General features: G+C 38.2%; 2 protein-coding genes across 2 annotated transcripts; one reads left to right on the top strand and one right to left on the bottom strand.

Moving 5' to 3' along the window:
• Positions 1-384: 384 nt before the first annotated feature.
• On the bottom strand, positions 385-1,329 carry LOC125135585 (olfactory receptor 11H6-like). The gene has a single exon (XM_047795853.1). The coding sequence runs from the start codon at positions 1,327-1,329 to the stop codon at positions 385-387; it is 945 nt and encodes a 314-aa protein (XP_047651809.1).
• Positions 1,330-15,724: 14,395 nt separating this feature from the next.
• On the top strand, positions 15,725-16,751 carry LOC125136418 (olfactory receptor 11H4). Its single transcript, XM_047797207.1, has one exon. It carries the CDS (start codon positions 15,755-15,757, stop codon positions 16,697-16,699), a length of 945 nt encoding a protein of 314 aa, XP_047653163.1. The 5' UTR covers positions 15,725-15,754; the 3' UTR covers positions 16,700-16,751.
• The last annotated feature ends 5,100 nt before the right edge of the window (positions 16,752-21,851 follow it).

The raw sequence follows: 21,851 nt of genomic DNA, 5'->3' as shown, positions 1-21,851 counted from the left end.
AGGAGTTCCCGTCGTGGCGCAGTGGTTAACGAATCCGACTAGGAACCATGAGGTTGCGGGTTCGGTCCCTGCCCTTGCTCAGTGGGTTAACGATCCGGCGTTGCTGTGAGCTGTGGTGTAGGTTGCAGACGCGGCTCGGATCCCGCGTTGCTGTGGCTCTGGTGTAGGCCGGTGGCTACAGCTCCGATTAGACCCCTAGCCTGGGAACCTCCATATGCCGAGGGAGCGGCCCAAAGAAATAGCAAAAAGGCAAAAAGGCAAAAAAAAAAAAAGAATATAGATAAGACCATAAAGAAGAATATAAATCATATAAAGACTTAATTTTAAATGGGGCCTAGAAATGAGTTAAAATAATAATTCTGATCTTGAATCACCCATGGGCTCTCACTTACTTTGACTAATTTTTGTGCACATCTGGATTTTTCTCAAGGCAGCCTTCATGTCCTTGTTCCGGAGACTATAGATCAGAGGGTTTACAAGTGGCGTCACTGATGAGTACAACAAGGTGACAATCTTCTGTATCCCAGCTGGATTTCCAGAGGTTGGGCTGATGTACATCACCATGAGGGTTCCATAGAATAGTGACACAACGACCAAGTGGGAACCACAGGTGGAGAAGGCCTTACGTCTGCCAGCTGCTGAAGGGACACGCAACACGGCTCTGAGAACCAGGGTGTAAGACCCAAGGATGAAGAAGAAAGTGATGAAGATAATAAGAGAGCTCAATATGGAACAGGAGAGCTCAATTCCAGGGGCAGGGATGCAAGAGAGGGCCAGTAAAGGACCAGGGTCACAGACAAAGTGGTCAATGGTATTGGGGCCACAAAAGGGAAGTTGTGTGATAAGATATATAGGGACTGGATAGCAGAGGAAGGCTGTTACCCAGCAGAGGACCACCAAGTTCATGCAGAGATGGCTGCTCATGATGGTAGGATAGTGGAGAGGTCGGCAGATGGCCAGGTACCGATCAAAAGCCAGGAGGGGCAGTAAGAAGGTCTCAGTTGTGCCCATAGAGAAGAAGAAGTAGAACTGGAGGAAGCAGGCAGTGAAAGAGATGGTTTTGGTCTCAGAGAGAAAGTTCCTTAACATATTGGGAACGGTGGTGTTGACGTAACAGAGCTCTAGGAATGAGAAGTTGGCCAACAGCGTGTACATGGGGGTGTGGAGTCTGTGATCCAGCTTCACTGCACAGACAATGGCCCCGTTCCCCATCAGTGTCAGGATGTAGGACACAAAGAACAGCACAAAGAGGAGGACCTGAACCTCTCTAGAGCAGGGAAAACTCAGGAGTATGAATTCAGTCACTTTGTTGACTCCTGACGCATTCATGGCTTCCTAAGAGGTGAAAAGGAAAAACTGACAATTATGAAGACGATTTTATTTTTCCATGGCTGTACCCACAGCATATGGAATTTCCCTGGCAGTGGGTATGGAACCCATGCCTCTACAGCAACCCAAATTGCTGCAGTCAGATTCTTAACCCACTGCACCACAGGGGGAACTCCAGATGACTTTATTCTTTAATCCTCATGAATATTGCTTCTTAAGAGACACTTAGATCCCACAGGTCCCATTATTCCATTAAACAAATAATAATCTAACTATTCTGCTGAAGACTGTCAAACTTTAAGGATGCTTCCTATGACCAGACTTTGAATTTTGGACTTTCTCATGCCTCTTTCAAAATTTTCTCACATTAAAGACAGGCAGACATTAAAGACAGCTGCTTATAAGCAACTTGGAGGTTAACAAAATACTTATAAATGTAAGTTAAGTATGATAACCATATATTTGTATCTATATAATAAGATATAAAAGACTCTTAATATTGGACACAGAGGATTCCTGTTGTGACTCAGCAAGTTTAGTACACAATGTAGTGTCTGTGAAGATGCAGGCTCGATCCCTGGCCTCACTCAGTAGGTTAAGGATCAGGCATTGCTGTGGCTGTGGTGTAGGCCGGAAGCTATAGTTCCAATTGGACCACTAGCCTGGGAACCTCCATATGCCGTGGGTGAGGCCCTAAAAAGACAAAAAAAAAAAAGAAATAGAAAGAAAGAAATTAGAAGTGTTTATATCTTTAACGTGGCCTGATAACCAAGACTAAAAATGTCAAATGTGCTATACTTTCTTTAGCGTTCATCATGGTTTGTTAATTCAAGAAAAGTTTAAACATCCAGACAAATGGCTTTCAATCTGGTCCCATCTTTCACCTGTTGTATTTTTGATCTAAGTTAAAATTCTACTTAGAATTTTTTTTAAGTAAGCAATGTATCTGATACATTACTTAAGGATTTTGGAAGGTTTTGCCTGATGTGTCAGAATTCTACAAAGGCCTCTATTCTGCTTTAGGGACAGATTCAGAAAATCACAAATGCTTACAATACTGTTGTCAGTAGTTTGGACTTAATTTATTAATTCGTTCTCTGGATCCCTGCTGTTAGTGAGAAACAGTCATCATTTGGACCCAAATGATCCAAAGTGACATGATTAAGTGATGATATTTATTCAGGAAAATATAAACGCAGAATACAGCCCACATACTTTTAATAAAAGTATTCTAGCTGAGAATATTTAACATATTAGTTATAAAATGTGTTACTTTCCAGATCACGTCATGTCATAGCTTTAAGGATAATCTTGATGATTTCAATGAGTGACTCAAGGGATGAAAGAAATTCAGAATTTTTCATATCACATTTCACTGCAAGGCTCCTCTTCAGTCTGTAAAGAAATCACATATGGCATAGCAAAGCTGTGAATAATACCTCTGTATCAGGAATTGAGAGTAACCCGGAAGCCAAAGTAACCACGAGGAAAGAGTGAAAACAGCAAGGAATATTTGGTGCTATTGCGCCTGAGGATTCCAATGGCTTTGTAAACCATATAGGAGTGAACTCACCAATCTGGAGTGCTCCATCATCGCACTGCTCTCCCTCCTTGCAGAGGCAGCAGGCAATCATCAGCTCTGTGGCAGAGCCAAATACAGCTAAAAACAAGGAGAACTTAAGCTTTTTTCTGCCCTTCTCCTCAGAGCTGTTTTGTCAGTTATTTCCTTCCAGATGTCATTTTGCTAACGTCCTCTTTCCCCCAAAGCCCTGGTTCTGACTGGGTACAGCTCCTTGATTAGTAAGAACAAAACGTGCACACTGTTGAGGCTCTTTCCTCACCTTCAACACTCTCAGTTCCCTGATTCCCAGCCCTCTTGTTGTAAGGATGAATCTCCTTACATTAATTCACACATCTTGAAATGTTATTGTGTTGTTTTGGTTTGGTTTTTTGTTCACACACACAGCATGTGAAAGTTCCCAGGCCAGGGATGGAACCCACACCACAGCAGTGACCCTAGCCACGATAGTGAAAATGCTGGATCCTTAACCAGCTGCACCACAAGGGAACTCCAAGTGTTACTGTTTTCAAAGTCCCACGAAAGAAGGCAGAACTATAAAGAACACTTAAGAGCTGTATTATACTTGTACCTCTTCTGAACCTGTTTCCTCATTGAACTGGTTGGTCTGACTTGTAATCTTCTACTTTCACTGCACCAAAAGGCAGCAACTGCCCAAAGAAGGGGTTATCCTTACTGGACACTGATACAGGTTTAAAGAGAAACTGGCGTATTTGCCGCACAACAGAGACTTATCTACATTGCTCTGAAACCTATGTCTTATTCCTTCAAAAGGCTATATTCTCCTATGAATTCCAAAAGTGGGAACTTATGAGGAAAGATTGTCAATAGTATTTCAAATGTTCCCTTCCCTTGGAGCCCATTAATTGCCCTTTGGGACCCAGTTTCCCCAGTGGTGAATTTTCCTCTCATGCTATTTTTGGAACAAATGTTTATTTTGTCCTATAGATAGGTTACCTTCATGGCAGTGCAAACTCTGCAACAACATCAGCATAGCTGGAACACAAGGTTTTTATCTTTCTATTCCTTTACACTCATTTGGTTCATTTTTTCAGTCTGTCTGCAGGTCTGGAACTTTCTTATTTGTCAATATCAGAGTTATGTCATTGAAGTTATCATTTTCTTTCCTACTGATGCATCCAATGGCTTCAAAGGGGTTATTCCCTTTTTTAGTAAAAGGCTTTCTCTCCTGTGTCACCTCTGTGCTTCTGCGTGGTACTGATAAATAAATAGTCCATGGTGAGTAGGTCCCAGGAGACCGTGGCACAGTGGGGAAATGCCAAACTTCTAGGAGACTCCGCCCATTTAGCACTTCATAGCATTTCAAACTGCCCTCAGCAGGTGGCCCTAAAGCCTGGCATGAATGTTGAAATTTTCTTGCTTCTTTTAGGTAAGGCACTGCTGAGAGAAATGACTCAAACTTTTGAAGCCCTTCTTTCTTTTTTATTGAAGTATAATGACATATAACAGTATGTTAATTTTGGGTGTATATTACAATGGTTCAATAGCTGTATATACTATAAAATAATTGCCACAAGTCTACTTAATATACATCATTATACATCACATATTTTTTTTCTTGTGATGAGAATTTTTAAGATCTACTCTCTTAGAAACTTTCAAATATGCAACATAGCATTCTTTTCGTTTTCTTCCTTTGGCGGCACTGGCCCCATATGGAAGGTCCGCGGCCAGGGATCAAATCTGAGCTGCAACTGCAACCTATGCCACAGCCATGTCACCTGTCATCCTTTTAACCCACTGTGCCTCAGCGAGAACTTGAGCAACACAGTATTCTTAACTACAGTCATCATTCTATATATTACATCCTCAGGACTTATTTTATAACTAGAAATTTGTACCTTTTCATCCACTTTACCCATCTCACCTCCCATCTCCCACCTCTGGCAACCACCCTGGGTTCTCTGTATCTATGAAAATGGTTTGCCATGGGATGTGGGGGAGTTTTAGAGTCCACATAAAAGTAAGGTCACACAGTATTTGTCCTTCTCTGTCTAGCTTATTTTTACTCAGCATAATGTCCTCAAGGTCCATCTGTATTATTGCAAATGCTAAGATTTTCATTCTTTTTTATGGCTGAATAATATTCCATTACAGATATAATCTTCTTTATCCATTCATATATTGATAAACACTTAACGTTATTTCCATAAGTTGTCTGTTGTAAGTAATGCTGCAATGACATGGGGTTGCCTATATCTTTTCTTCTGTGTTTTCATTTCCTTTGGATATATCACCAAAAGTGGAATTTCTGGATCATATAGTAATGCTCTTTTGAATTTTTTGAAGAATTCCACACTGTTTTCCATGGTGGCTGCACCAATCTACAACAACAGTGCACAAAGCTTCCTTTTCTCTTCATCCTTGCCAACACTTGTTATTTCTTTCCCTTTTTATTATAGCCATTCTAACTGGTATGAGTTGTTTCACTGTGGTTATGATTTAATTTCCCTGATGATTAGTGATATTGAGCATCTTTTCATGTACCTGTTGACCATCTATATGTATTCTTTGGAAAAATGTCTATTTAGATCTTCTGCCCATTTTTAATAGGAGTGTTTGGGGGTTTTATTTGGTTAGCTATTGAGCTATGTAAGTTTTTCATCTATTTTAGAATATTAACCCTTTATCAGATATATGATTTGCAAATACTTTCTGCCATTCAGTATGCTGCCTTTGAGAGAAGGATCAAGATGGCAGAGGAGTAAGACATCACACAACCTTCTCCCACAAACACATCAAAAAAAAATCTACATGTAGAATAATTCACACAGAACATCTACTGAAATGCTGGCAGAAGAACTTAAACCTCCAAAAAGGGTAAGAAACTCTCCACATAGCTGGGTAGAACAAAAGAAAAAAAAAAGGCAGCATGTTGCCTTTTATTTTGTTGATGGCTCCTTCACTGGACAAACACTTTTTAGTTTGAGCTTTTATTGTCTTTGCTTTTGGTATAGCCAAAAACCATTAAGAAGACCGACGTCAAGAGACCTACTACCTATGTTTTCGTCTACAAATTTTACAGTTTCAAGACTTACATTCAAGTCTTTAATCCATTTTGAGTTAATTTTTGTTTACAGTATAAGATATCAGTCCAGTTTCACTCTATTACATGCGGCTATCCAGTTTTTTCAATATTATTTATTGAAGAGACTATTCCTTTCCCATTGTATATTCTTGCCTCCTTTCTCATAAATTAATTGACCTTATACATGTGGGTTTATTTCCGGGCTCTCTATTCTGTTCCATTGATCTGTGTGTCTGTTTTTATGCCAAAACCATACTGTTTTTATTACTATAGCTGGTGTGTGTGTGTATCTTTTTAGGGGCATACCTGCAGCATATGGAAGTTCCCAGGTTAGTGGTTGAGTTGGAGCTGCAGCCACCAGCCTACACCACAGCCACCAGCAATACCAGATCAGAGCCACATCTGTGACCTACACTGCAGCTCACAGCAACATCAGGTCCTTAATCTACTGAGCGAAGCCAGGGATCAAACCCGCATCCTCATGGATACTAGTCAGATTCATTACTGCTGGGCCATAATGGGAACTCCGATATAACTTTGTAATATAATTTGAAATCAAGACATGTGATGCCTACTGATCATCAGAGAAATGTATATCAAAACCACAATGAGATATCACCTTACACCTGTCAGACTGGTGATTATCAAAAAGAACACAAATAACAAAAGATGTCAAGGATGCCAAGAAAAGGGAACCCTTGTACACTATTGTTGGAAATGTTAATTGGTACAGCTATGTGGAAAAGAGTATGGAGGTTACTCAAAAAATTAAAACTAGCATATAATCCAGCAATTCTACTATCAAATAAATATCCAAAGAAAATGAAAACACTAATTCAAAAAGATACATCACTCCAAGGGTCACAGCAGCATTATTTATAATGGGCAAGATATGCAAGACATGGAAGCAACCTAAACGCCCATCAACAGATGAATGGATAAGGATGACTTAGTGTGTGTGTGTGTGTGTGTGTGTGTATACATATAGTATATGTATATATATTATATATATACACACTTAGTATATATACACAATGACTTACTACTCATCCATAAAAAAGAACAAAATTTTGCCATTTGTAACAACATGGATGAACTTGGTAAGACTTAGTGAAAATCAGTCATACAGAAAAAACAATACTGTATGTTATCACTTGTATGCGGAATCTAAAAAATAAAATAAACAAATGAATATAACAAAACAGAAACAGACTCACAGATATATAAAACAACGTAGCGGTTACCATTGAGGAGAGGGAAGAAAGGAGGGGCAAAATGCAGTAGGAGTTTAAGAGGAACAAACTACCATGTATACAATAAATATGCTATAAGGATATACTATACAGCACAGGGATACAGCTGATATTTTATAACTTTAAATGGAGTATAATCTCTAAAAACTTTGAATCACCATATTGTATACCTGAAACTAGTATAATATGATAAATCAACTATAGCTGAATAAAAATAAATAAATACAATTTTTAAACTAATTTTTTTTTATTTTTTGACCACCCTGCAGCACATGGAGTTTCCAGGCCAGGGACCAGATCTGAGTGGTAACACCATCTCCTTAACCCACTGTGCCAGACCAGGGATTGAACCTGCATACAGAGCACTGCTGATCCCTGTTCCACAGTGGGAACTCCTAAATAAATTAATTTGCAATGCAGCAATAAGAACATAAACAAAAAAAGCTAAAGGCTTTAACAGACACCTCACCAAAGAAGACATACAGGTGGCAAATAAGCATGATAAGACGTTCTGCATCATAAGTAATCAGGGAAATGCAAGTTGAAACAATAACTAGATATCACTACACACCTATTAGAATGGTCAAAAGCCAGAACTCTGACAAAATCAAATGCTCGTGAGGATGTGAAGCAACAGGAACTCTCACACACTGGTAGGAATGCAAAATGGGGAATACAAAATGGTACAGCCACTTCAGAAGACAATTTGGAAGTTTTTACAAAGCTAAGCATACTCTTACCAACAGCATTCCTTGATATTTATCCATAAATTAAAAGTTAAAAACTTATGTCCACACAAAAACCTGCATTCAGATATTTATAGCAGCTTTAGTCATAATTGCCAAAATTTGGAAGCAACTGAGACGTCCTTCAGCAGGTGAAGGGATAAATAAACTGTAGTACATCCTGCAATGGAATATTATTCAATGCTAAAGAGAAATTTGCTATGAAACCATGAAAATACATGCAGGAACCTTAAATGCATATTACTAAGCAAAATAAGCCAATTTGAAACAGGCTACAAACTGTATGATTCCAACTATGACGTTCTGGAAAGAGCAAAACTATGGAGACACTAAACATTAATCTGGGAAAGATGCATTCAAAACTACGCAGGGGCCTTTCCCCAGTTTCTCAAGATTGAAACAGTACTCTCACAGTTTGTAACTTTCCTCCCAGGAGAAGGAGACGCGGCGAAAGAAGGAAACATTAAAAGTGCTCATACCGCAAGAGTAAAAACGGAAACACGGAATTCAGGTGCATGCTCAAGCCCCACACCTCAGAGTTAGCCAGCCTCTCTTCTGACGTTTATCTCCCGGCAGGAAAAAACCGCAGCTCAGTCCAGCTCTCCTGCCCAGACTCCGGGGCGCCCTCCTGCGGCAGTGACGCGCATGCCTGAAGGGAGCGCTGACGTACCAAGCGTCGGGCGGGGCCTCCCTGACTGTGGGATAGGGGCGCACCGGCCCGGGTTAGCGTCGCCTGTTACCGCTGCTTGCTCTGGTGTCACAGGTGTGCCAGGCTTCTGCAGTCCTTCCCTGTTTATTGCGCCAGCGCTGTGCTTTACAGCCCTGAAGAATCTATGCTTTTCCCTTCATTTTTTTCCCTGTGGTAATAAATCCCACTATGGAGACCCGAAAAGGAAAAAACAAAAAAACTAATGCTCGCCAGGGATGGAGGAAGGGTGTTGGAAAAATGAATAAAGCTGTGTACAGAGGATTTTTAAGACCGTGACATGGGGGGAAAAATGTAATTGTAATGTATACATGTAAGGATAACCTGACCCCCTTGCTGTACAGTGGGGAAAAAAAAAAAAAAAAAAAGACCGTGACAATACTCTGTATGTTACTGTAATGATGGGTATAAGTCCAAAACCACAGAATGTACAACACCAAGCGTAAGATCTAAGATAAACCATGGACTTTGGGTGATTGTAATGTGTCTTTGTAGCTTTATCCTTGGTTTAAAAAAAAAAAAAAAAAGTTCCATTCTGGTGAGTGATGTCAGTAAAGGGAGAAGCTGTGTATGTGTGTGATTTGGGGATCTATAGGAAATCTCTGTGTCTTCTTCGCAATTTTGTTGTAAACCTAAAACTGCCCCTTAAAAAAGATGGTCTTAATTAAAAGTCTATCAGACTTATGTCAGAAAAATATGGTAAATATAAATGAACTCCCCAATAAACAACTAAAAGGCATGCTAAAATATATACTATACCTGCACGCTCATGACACATCAATAAAATACTGTGAGAAACAACATAAACACAAACAGGTCAGATCAATAAATAAAACTTTCAATTTAAGAATAAAACATTTTTGTGGATCCTAGAATCCAAGGCAAAAAAAAAGCAAAATAAATTATATTGTTCTGATTATATAATAAGACAATATATATCAGAGAAGCAAAATTTTACAAAGCACAATACTTCAAAAGCACTTGGGAGTTCTGTGGCCCAGCAGGTTAAGGATCCTGTAATTGTCACTGCAGTGGCTTGGGTTGCTGCTATAGCACAGGATACCATCCCTGGCCCCTGGGGTGGGGGTGGAGGGATTCAATTAGGTTCTCCATGATTTATCTAAAAACTTATTTATTACAACTTTCTTTAAAATGCAATACAAAGCAGAAAATGCATAAAACATATGGAAAGTATAATGAGTATAATGAAAAATTATAAAGCAAATATCCAATTGCCACTACAAAAGACAGGAAATAGGGCACTGTATGTCTTTTATTGTTTTTGATCATTCCTATCTCTCCCACTAATATTTATTATAAACTTCTTTGCTTTACATTTTTTATTTACCTACTAAAAAATAGATTTACCTGTTTTAAAACTTTCCATAAGAGGAATAATATTTAACATATTCTAGTTTTTTAATTTACTTACTTTTACTTTATATACAGTAAAATTCACTGCTTGAATTAACTTCACTTTGATCAGTTTTTGCTTATGTATTTTGAAGCTCTATTGTTAGGTACATCATACCTTTAAAATTGTTATATCTTCCTGAAGAAATGACTCCTTTTGAATCATGCTGTAGCCTTCTTTAGTCTTGGCAGTGTTTCTCATTCTAAAGTCTACTTTTTCTGATGTTAATATAACTATTGCAACTTTCTTTTGATTAATGTCTATATGGTATATGTTTTTCTAATAGTTTACATTTAATCTATTTTTAATCTAAAATCAAATTTCTTATAGAGAGTACAAAATTGCCTTATTTTTTTCCCCAATTTACAATATCAATCTTTTAATTTGTTTCTTTAGACCTTTTGTATTTAATTTCTGATATGGTTAGATTAAAATCTACCATTTTGCTAATTCCATTCTGTATTTATTCTATCCAGTTCTTTTTTCCCTCTTTTTCTGCTATCTTTTGGCTTTTTTTTTTTTAATGAACCCATCTGAACTCCATTATTAAATAACTGTTAATAACCATTTTTAAATGGATGTCCTAAGGTTTATAAGATATATATTTATTTAATCAGAGTCTAACTTCTAATATTGTTATACTCTTGGTATATATAAGAGATTTATAGCAGTATATTCCCAACCAATCCCTCACTCTTATCCTTTGGGATGTTTTTGTTATAGACTTTAACTTTATGCTGTAAACACCCAAAATATTGCATTTAATTACTGTATTTCACTTTTATTTCATTATTGCATTTAATTTTAATATTGCATTTCACTTTTATTTCATTTCCAGTGCTTTTCATGTCTTTTAGATTCCATACACAAGTGAAATCATAACAGTATTTATCTGTGTACTTATTTCAGCATATAGTTTATATTTCTTTTAGCATAGTGCCTTCCACAATCATCCACGTTGTTGCAAGCGGTAGAATTTCCTTCATTTTTACAGCTGAACAGTATTTCATAGCTTTGGCTATTTGGGTCATTTGTGGTTTCATGCAAAAATTAGGATTGCTTTTATTTCTATGAAAAATGCCATTGGTATTTTGATAAGACTTGCATGGAATCTAGTAATGGCTTTGGGTATTATGGACATTTTTTACAATATTTGTTCTTCCACTCCAGACACAGGATATTCTTCCATTTATTAGTGTCTTCTTCAGTTTCTTTCATCAGAGTTCTATAGTTTTAGTACAGCTTTCACCTTCTCAGTTAAATTTATTCTTAGGTTTTTTGTTGTTGTTATTTTTAGTATTTTATTGTTTTTGATGCTTGGTGGCAGGTGTATTTCTGGCATATGGCTAAGAGTGGCCAAAGCTGAGTTAACAGGCCATTTCAGGACCTGCAGATGGACTAAGATCAGAGAGCCTAAGGGACATGAAATTTTGTCTGGAACCACAAAAGATTCCCAAATATCAAAAGCAATCCTGAGAAAGAAGAACAAAATTGGGCATCAGACTTCTTAATTTCAAACTATGCTACAAAGATATAGGAATCAAAACAGTATGGTACTGGCATAAAAAATAGACACATAGACCAATGGAAGAAAATCAAGAATCCAGAAATAAACCCTCATAAGTACAAGCAACTAATATTTGACAAGGAAGCCAAGAATAATCAATGGGGAAATGGCATTGAGTGTCACTGAATATCAAGTTCACTTACAACCTGTCCCAATAACCATCTGTGAAGATTTTCTCATTGATCATCACTCACCTTTCCCTAGAGGTCATATTTTACAGAAGTGGTTTAAGAGGACCCTAGGAAGAATTCCCAGTTCTTTTAGAAGAAAAACAAAAGACCAAAGATTAAAGTTTCTTCTCACATTTCCACTGGTTTCAAATTCCCCATTCTTAGAAAGTGAAATCAGAGTGGAAACTGACAATTTGACTAGATAAGTCAATTAAATGATTTCTGCAATCTTGGGTTTTCTTCCACAGCAAGTAAGGTCATTCTAGATCATGATCAGGTCATGCAAGGCAGTTCTTACCTAGTACCAGCTACCTGGTCATTACAGTGAAAGACTCCAGGAAATTTTAGTGGATTTAATTTTAAAGTGACCAACAGAATACCATTTCCTGTTTCTCTGTGTTGTAGCACTTCATTTTAGCTAGAGAGGAAATATTTGTTCAAAAATATGTCGTGGGGAAAAAAAAAAAAAAAAAAGGAGTTCCCGTCGTGGCGCAGGGGTTAACGAATCCGACTAGGAACCATGAGGTTGCGGGTTCGATCCCTGCACTTGCTCAGTGGGTTAACGATCCAGCGCTGCCGTGAGCTGTGGTGTAGGTTGCAGACGCAGCTCGGATCCCGCGTTGCTGTGGCTCTGGTGTAGGCCGGTGGCTGCGGCTCCGATTAGACCCCTAGCCTAGGAACCTCCATATGCCGTGGGAGCGGCCCAAGAAATAGCAAAAAGACCAAAAAAAAAAAAAAATGTCGTGGTTTCAGAATTACAGTCAAGGGCAAAACTTCCATTTATTGTACTCATCCCTGCAGAGGGTGATTCCTTAGTGAAATGCAATCTCTGCAGTTAAAAGCCTCCTGAAATTTAGTCATTTCCCCTGGATTCTCTGTTTCCTTGACAGTAGCCCCCCCCCTAGAAGTTAATCTACTAAAATCCAGATGAGCCTGAAAGATGGAAAAGAGGAGCCTCTCCAGGGGAAACTTAAGGAAGACACTGAGACCACTTGGGAAGAGATATGGAGTTTTAGAGAAATCCCTGAGAGGAAACATGGATTAAACATTGCTTCATATGTTAAATATCTCTGCAGAGTCCTAAGAAACAAGTCTCTGGAGCCTCCAGAAATGAAGGCAGTCCAGTGGACCACATAAAATGCCCTCACCTGGAGTTTTCCTCCTCAGAGCCAATGAGGAGCAGATGACTTTATGTTCAGCTCCACTATGCCCATCCCACTCTCCAAGCTGAGCCAGGAAATCCACCATTCTATGTAAGAGAAAAGGATTAACTGTCCATATTACAACCACTGCTCTGCTATACTACAGGGGGGTACCTTTTACTTTCTATATCTGATTAGTCATTGTTCCTATGTAGTAGTATACTGAAACTGTTCCATAAATTAACATAGAACATTTATGTTAATTGGATAAAAAGTCATGCACCCTCTCTGAAGCCTATCTATAAAATGAACAGTTAGAATAGATCATCTGCACCATTTTTTTCACAATTCTATAATTAGTGATTATTAGGGATCATCTTTCTGAAAGCAGTTTCACATTCCAGGAGTAATCAGGTGGTATACTCTTCTCTCAGACTACCTCAGTATACCAAGTGAAGAACATTTGGAAAGAAGCTACTTCATCAAGCTATTATACTTGAGGTGGATGTACTAGTGAGTTGATTGGTTAGCTGGTTGGTTGGTTTCTTGTACTGGAAAGGAGTGTATAAAAATATGGTTCCCTAGGATTATCCTTATATAATGATTGATGAATCTCCAAAGCATGAGGTGTTTATGGCATAAAATGGTGGATATTCCACTCTAATACCCTGACTATTCCCAGCAAGTAGTTTTATTTTTTGTGTGTGTGTATGTGCTTTTTAGGGCCACACCCACAGCATATGGAAGTTCCCAGGCTAGGGGTCTAATTGGAGCTACAGCTGCCAGCCTACACCACAGCCACAGCAACGCTGGATCCTTAACCCACTGAGCAAGGCCAGGGATTGAGAACGCACAACCTCATGGTTCCCAGTCAGATTTGTTTCCACTGCGCCATGATAGGAACTCCCCCAGCAAGTAGTTTTAGAGATTTGGAGGGTGGAGTTATGAAGAACTTAATGGAGTCAGTTTAATCCATCAGTGGTTAAAATAAAAATTGATTACTCTGGCTTTTCCATTAAGCTTCCCACCCTTTTGATTGTCGCATTACTTATCTACACTTGCACAAAAGGCTATAGGAAAAATAATGTTGCTGCTAATAAATCTTACAGAAGATGATGGCAGAACAATGAAATGAGGCGTGAAGTTGTCAGTGTATAATGGAGAGTGTCCTGAACACTTAGTGTTATTCACATTAAGCAGACACGGTTCATTTTTTTCAGAAAGAAGGACAGGAAGCACAGATCTTATGATTCTGGTCTGGTGTAAATCTGTGAGCCTAGACTTAGGTTCTGACCTGTAGCAAAGAAAATGATTTAGTTATGCTTTATAAATAATCTGAGAATCATCTATTGAGCACTTTATTCAGTGAAAGTGGTAAGCAAATTTTTTTTTGGGGGGGGGAGTCTTTTTAGGGCCACACTTGTGGAGTACAGAAGTTCCCAGGTTAGGGTCTAATCAGAGCTGTAGCTGACGGCCTACACCACAGCTCACGTTACCACTAAGCCACGACAGGAAACTAGAAAGCGTTAGAGCTTGGATGTGCAAACTTCCTTTTTCATATGCTTTCTTAAAAACCCCCAACATGGTACTAGTCCCTAGTCCAAATCTTGGTTCCTAAATATCATACATGATCCTTCTTTCAAATTCTCTGTTCTTTGTCTCTCAAATGTCTTTATCTCACATTCCTAACAAAGTTTTGACTCGTGACTTCCAATATACAATGCAAGAGATTTGAAATGAACAAGAAAATTCAATATTGAAATTATTATTTTTAACTCTTAATAAGTGTTTTAATATTCACCAGTTACAAGATTACTCTGTTGTTTAAACACAAAGATTTACACATTTTTGTTCAATTTTTAAATACCACCTAGCACCTGCCTGTCCAAATATTTTAAAATGCCTTCTCTTCCTTTTCAGAAAACAAAATTAATTCTACCAGACAAAATTGCAGGCAAAACCCCATGTGATCGCAAATCCTTTTATTTGTTTTTATTACCCCAAAATACTGAATGTACTAAACCTTTGTATTGAAAACAACATTTTCTTTTAGGTTGGATCTGAATGTAAACGGTTCATTTTTGTATTATATATGTAAAAACATGAAAATAAATATTATAAATAGGGATATTTAAAAAATCATGTTCTCATTCTTTATTATAAACTGGGTCTTTTGTATTTTTTTAGGTATCACTCACTGGTCAGAGTACTATTTTAAAAGAAAATTTTAAAGGAAAATTTAGGAACAGCCTTGAGTCTTGAGTATAGTAATGTTTGTCACAACAAACTCAGTTGATTAGACTATTTTGAAAAGCCAGTGTTCAGGAGTAAGTTTTATCTCCATGTGTATATCAACTAATTCTGTTCTGTTGCCAAAGACTTAGCTCAACCTCACACTAGCAGTCCTCAAAATATATGTTGCTGGGGTTTTTTTTAAAGGTATGCTAAATAAGAGGAAGTAGATGAATTTGTCCATGAAGATCCATAATCTACTTTAGAGAAACAGACCAAAATCAGAAAAAGTGTTCTTCTTAAGGATCAAAGTAAAAAAGAAATAAATGTATACCACTGGTTGTACAAACTAATATGGATTTTGCTGCAGTGGATTCTAGGAAAATAATACTGAGATTTAGAACCACGGTCAATTCAAAAATGATATTTATTCCCACCTGCGTTCAGAATATCTCATATATTTTCCTGTAGTGTTGAAGTTCCCTTTCAAAAAAATCTTTAAAATATTCAGGAAGCAAAGCAACTTGCGTAACACTCGTGTCTTTCTTCCTCGTAGATTTAAGACCCATGAACAGGTCAGCAACACACATCGTGACTGAGTTTGTCATCCTGGGATTCCCTGGTTGCTGGGAGATACAGATTTTTCTCTTCTCACTGTTTTTAGTGGTGTATGCCTTGGCCTTGCTGGGGAATGGAGCCATTATCTGTGCAGTGAGATGGGACCCACAACTGCACACCCCCATGTACTTTCTGTTGGGAAATTTTGCCTTCCTTGAGATCTGGTATGTTTCCTCCACTGTTCCTAACATGCTAATCAACATTCTCTCCAAAACCAAGGCCATCTCATTTTCTGGCTGCTTCCTGCAGTTCTATTTCTTCTTTTCCCTGGGCACAGCTGAATGTCTCTTCCTGGCAGTAATGGCTTATGATCGGTACTTGGCCATCTGCCACCCACTGCACTACCCCACCATCATGACTGCAAAGCTCTGTGGAATGCTCGTGTCTCTGTGCTGGCTCATTGGATTCCTTGGCTACCCAATCCCCATTTTTTTCATCTCCCAACTTCCCTTCTGTGGACCCAATATCATTGATCACTTTCTGTGTGACATGGACCCACTGATGGCTCTGTCCTGTGCTCCAGCCCCCATCACTGAACTTATTTTCTATACTCAGAGCTCCCTTGTCCTCTTTTCCACTATTCTGTACATTCTTCGATCCTATACTATATTGCTCAAAGTGGTTCTTCAGGTCCCTTCTGCCGCTGGCCGGAGAAAGGCCTTTTCCACCTGTGGTTCTCATTTAGCTGTGGTGTCTCTTTTCTATGGGACAGTCATGGTAATGTATGTGAGTCCAACATATGGCATCTCAACTTTGATGCAGAAAATCCTCACACTGGTATACTCAGTAATGACTCCTCTTCTTAATCCCCTGATCTATAGTCTTCGTAATAAGGACATGAAACTGGCCCTGAAAAATGTCCTGTTTGGAATGAGACATAGTCAAAATTTATGAGCCAAAGACATGCCAAAGACTTCCAGGTTCTAATGAAGAATAATATGGAGATACAGAGTTTCTGTCTGTGTTCAATCCCTGGCCTTGTTCGGTGGGTTAAGGATCCGGCATTGCCATGAGCTGTGGTTGTAGGTCACAGACGCAGCTCAGATCTGATGTTGCTGTGGCTGTGGCATAGACCAGTGGCTACAGCTCCAATTGGACCCTTAGCCTGGGAACCTCCATGAGCCGTGCGTATAGCCCTGAAAAGACAAAAAAAAAATTAATTTTAATTTTTAAAAAAAAGAATAATGTGGAGATATGTAAGGTGGTCTTTTAGTCCACACTCTTGAGTAGTAGAGACCGTATTTTTTTTCCTGGAAGTGTGCCCAGCTTCAATACCTATACTGACTGCTAAAACCTTAGTTCACTGGATTTCAACAAGCAGTAAACATTTTTAAAGGCTGTCCTTATTGGAATGATAAAATAAGGTTGCTGTATGAGAGAAACTATACTTTCCTGAAAGATTTATCATCAGTTTTAGGACGAGTCTAAGGACCTGTACCAAATGGTTAAAGGTACTTTTTAAAAACAATTTTTATTAGGTATAATTGATATACAAAAAAGACTGCATGTGTTTAATGTATATTAAAGGTGCAGTGACTTTTAACAAACCGTGAGATCTTTCTATAATCTTTTTTAAAAATAGACACTTCTTTCTTAGACTTACTCTAACAATCTTATCTAAACACACTCTCAATTAAAATGAAAAGAGAGGGAAAAACTCTCTCAACCAGAAGATACTGTCAACATATTTTCTTAGGAATATAGTTCCTTTGTGGTAAATTTGAAATAAAACTTGAATACATGATAAATAATAATGTGTTGCTTTTAACACTTCTGTTATTACACGTACCACACTGTAGTATAATTTATTTACATGCACTTCTCCTTGAGAGAGCCCCTGAAGGACAGGAATTCCTGTTTTCATTTCTGGATCCCCAATACAAAGTGACAGAAAGGAAAGCAGTCCCTGGAATCTAGGAGCTGGCCTGGAACGATCACCCAGGCCATGGTGTAATCCTATTGAACATAAACAAGTTCACAGAATGTCAACATCAGACAAGGTCACTATGTGAGCATGATGGATCAAGATGAAATAAGATCACTCTATAGTCACCTCAGATCATAGACAAAATCAAGAACACTGTCCCAACCACAAAAAATAACCAAACATCCTCCCCCTTTAGGCTAATATGAGTGACTGCTGTCTCTTTACTAAGTAAAGCTTTAGCCCAAGTGCCTTCTAGATAACACTTAAGATAATCATAGAATTTTCTTCCACTTTCTGACAGCATCCAGATAAAAATATCTATCTACTCCCTTAAGTTCTCCCTGAAGTCACCTAACACAAGCTCCATTCATATAATAAATCCCATCTAACATTTTTCTGCTGAGATACCCCATGTTCTTCATGGCATATTCTCTCTCTCTCTTTGCAAAAAGCCCATCTTTGTTCAACTACAGGTGTGTTCCTAAGGGTCTTTGTGTCACTGGGAATCAATAGTAGTACAATATCTAACATAGAATAAGAGTTCAAAATTTTTTAAATACTTGTATCTCAATTTTTTACTTGCAAAAATAATACGTAATTGTTTTAACAAAGTCAAGCAATGAAGACATGTACAATGATGATGGATCTTCCACCTTCACTCTCATCCACATCAGTCCTTCACTCTGGTCCTCAGAGTCAGCACATCTCATAGGACCCACTAACCCTACTTTGTTTTCCATTGCTTCCCAACATGTAATAGTCACTTAACTACTCCACCCCCTATCATTTCCACATCTTTGCTTGGGGTGCTCTTTAAACCTGAGAGCCTCTTCTCATCTTCATGCAACTTGAGAAAGAGACTTAATACTAAGATTCATAGGGTCTTATTTTACAAAATGGATATGTAACATATTTTTAACAATGTCACAAGGAATTAAAGACAGTTATGTAAGTCCCATAAACACAGTAAAAATATATAGGAGGTTCTCAGCACGTGTGTTACCCTCTCATGTCTTTCAAATTTGCCATGAATAAGTTACTACTTATTCTCCTGGATTTTCACTATGCTCATGCAAGCCTTCATTGCCAGGTAATACATATACATATGTACACAAAGCTAATGCCTTAGTTAAAGTGCAAACACTGGAGTCAGATTTATCATATCCTAACTTATCTGCTTGCTGTGTGACCTTGGGCAAGTCTCTTGAATGCTACAGACTTCGGCTACTTTACCTGTAAAGTGAGATGATAAATAATAGCTATGTCATAGGGTTATTAATGAGTCAACACTTTTAAAGCTCATAGCATTGTGCCTAGCAAACAGTAGAGCTCGAAAAACATCAGCTAAAAGAATATTTTTTAACTCAGTAAAATATCATGATATCTTTCAAAGTCGGTACATATAATTTTACCTCAATTTAATAGGAATATTTTGTTCCATCAAATTATTGCTGAGGCTTTTGAAGGATGAATTTGTGGAATATTAACATTTTTTTATCCTTGGATGAGTCTTAGAGATACTTATTAGATACTGGATGTACTTTTTTTTTTTTGCCTTTTTGCCTTTTTGCCATTTCTTGGGCTGCTCCCGCAGCACATGGAGGTTCCCAGGCTAGAGGTCGAATCGGAGCTGTAGCCACCAGCCTACACCAGAGCAACATGAGATCCGAGCTGCGTCTGCAAACCACACCACAGCTCACGGCAACACCGGATCCTTAACCCACTGAGCAAGGCCAGGGATCGAACTCACAACCTCATGGTTCCTAGTCAGATTCGTTAACCACTGAGCCACGACGGGAACTCCTGGATGTACAATTTCTAAAGATGAAAAATTGTGGAGAAAGACAAAACTTATCACAATGAGCATTCTCACTGACTTATTCCTCTCTGTCATTTATTGAGGGGAAAATGAAGCAACCCTAGAAGCTTTTAGGGTTTTGCTTTCTAAACTTCTAGAAGCTTAGCCCTACAAATTTTCCTTTGTCCATGGTCTTACCCAGCCACTGTGCTCTGCTGCTCTCTGGTGGTCATCTTGCTTCCATTGTACACCTAAGTACAAAACAAAAAACCTCAACCCACCCAGACTTGTGGAAAGGGTAATGTTTATTTAAATATTCTTTAGGTTTTTATTATAGTTTATTTACAATGTTCTGTCAATTTCTGCTGTACAGCAAAGTGACCTAGTTACACATTTATTTACATTCTTTTTTCTCACATTATCCTCCATCATGTTCCATCACAAGTGATTAGATATAGTTCCCTGTGCTATACAGCAGGATATTTCAAACTTCTGGATAACTGAGGACTGATCAGAAAAATCCTTTGGATATTGAGTATTAAAATCTTTCTAAAGTGTATTTGCCAACTTTTGTACCTTGATATATTATAAATGACTTAATCTTTCACCACACAAGAACTCAGGACATGCAGTACACAGTCAGACCATAGTCATTCTAATTCCAATTCTACCACCACCACTAGTTATGAGTCCTTACATAAGTCACTTCACCTCTCTGGCCTCAGCTCCTCTATCTATAAGACAGAAGGTGAGTGAATCTAGGGTTGCTTCATTTCTCCCTCAATTTATGACAAGTCTCATAGCACTTACATATTAAGGGAGAACAGATGATGGACAGCCCAGTTTAATTTGATGTGTGTGAAGAACTGTCCTGTGGTAAACATAGGATGCTAAGAGCATATGGAAGGAGCATATGACCCAGTCAAGGCTGAGGGTATACAGGGGCTGGCAGGAAAATTAAAACTGGAGAGAGGGGATGAGTTATAAGGATAATGGTGACCTGATCTAGAACAGTACTTCTCAAAGTATGGTCCACAACAAGAAAAGAACAGAAACTGAGAGGAAACTTTGGAAACTTTTATAGCAAATCAATGTTATTATAATAGCCAAGTGCATGATCAAAGGACTCATCTCATTGAACAGGATATATACTGTTTGGGTACTATAGTCCTATCTGTACATATTAGTCATACACAATAGAACTACATTAAAATGGGTGATATTTTAAGGTCGTTTGTAAGCTATAACCCAAAGTATGTAAAACTTGAGAAAACATACACGTATTTATTTTTATATCTTGCTTTTACAATAATTTAAATTTTAATATATAGTTTAATATAAGTTAAATTCAGGGAAGAGAATTTATATTATTTTTAACTCTAATTTGTCTATGGCAAAACAAGCTATACAGAGTCTTTTTCAAGAAAAGACATTCCTTTCTGATTGTAGCCATAGTGGTAAACCAAATGACAACACTGGAAATGGTACCCAAGAAATGAACCAAGTTTATACTAGTTTACTCAGAAGAATGAACCCTCATTTATTTTAAACTATAATTGACCATGAAGTACTAAAACTACAATGTATTATTTGCAGAGAAACATTAGCTAATGAAACTATTAATCCTTAAGCATTTTATATGTAAAACATAAAGAAGTAAGTTCAAAACCAAAAGTTTTTTTTTTCTTTTTAGACCCACACCTGAGCCATATGGAAGTTAGCAAATCGGCCTACACCACAGCAGCACTGAATCCAAACCACATCTGTGATCTACGCCACAGCTTACAGAAATGCCAGATCCTTAACCCACTGAGGCCAGGGATTGAGCCCCCATCCTCACAGACACTATGTTGTGTTCTTAACCTGCTGAGCCACAATGGGAACTCCAAAAGTTTTTTAAAAGACATATTATTGAGGAGTTCCTCAGTGGTTAACGAATATGACTAGGAACCATAAGGTTGTAGGTTCAATCCCTGGCCTCACTCAAGTGGGTTAAGGATCCAGCATTGCTGTGAGCTGTGGTGTAGGTCACAGACACAGCTCAGATCTCGAGTTGCTGTGGCTCTGGCGTAGGCCAGTGGCTACAGCTCCGATTAGATCCCTAGCCTGGGAACCTCCATATCCCATGGATGTGGCCCTAGAAAAGACAAAAAAAGAAATGAAAAGAACTATTATTGAATTAAAAAGAAGAAAAAAATTAAAATGTTCAATATCCCATTTGAACATCAATGACTTGAGATCTTATAAAAAAACATTTTGGAGTTCCCGATGTGGCTCAGTGGAAACAAATCTGACTAGCATCCATGAGGACACAGGTTCGA

This window comes from Phacochoerus africanus, chromosome 9 (assembly GCF_016906955.1).
Source record: "Phacochoerus africanus isolate WHEZ1 chromosome 9, ROS_Pafr_v1, whole genome shotgun sequence".
NCBI classification, from domain to species: domain Eukaryota; kingdom Metazoa; phylum Chordata; class Mammalia; order Artiodactyla; family Suidae; genus Phacochoerus; species Phacochoerus africanus.
The sequence above is the reverse complement of the archived record's forward strand: the minus strand, read 5'-3'. Positions and strand labels throughout refer to the sequence as shown.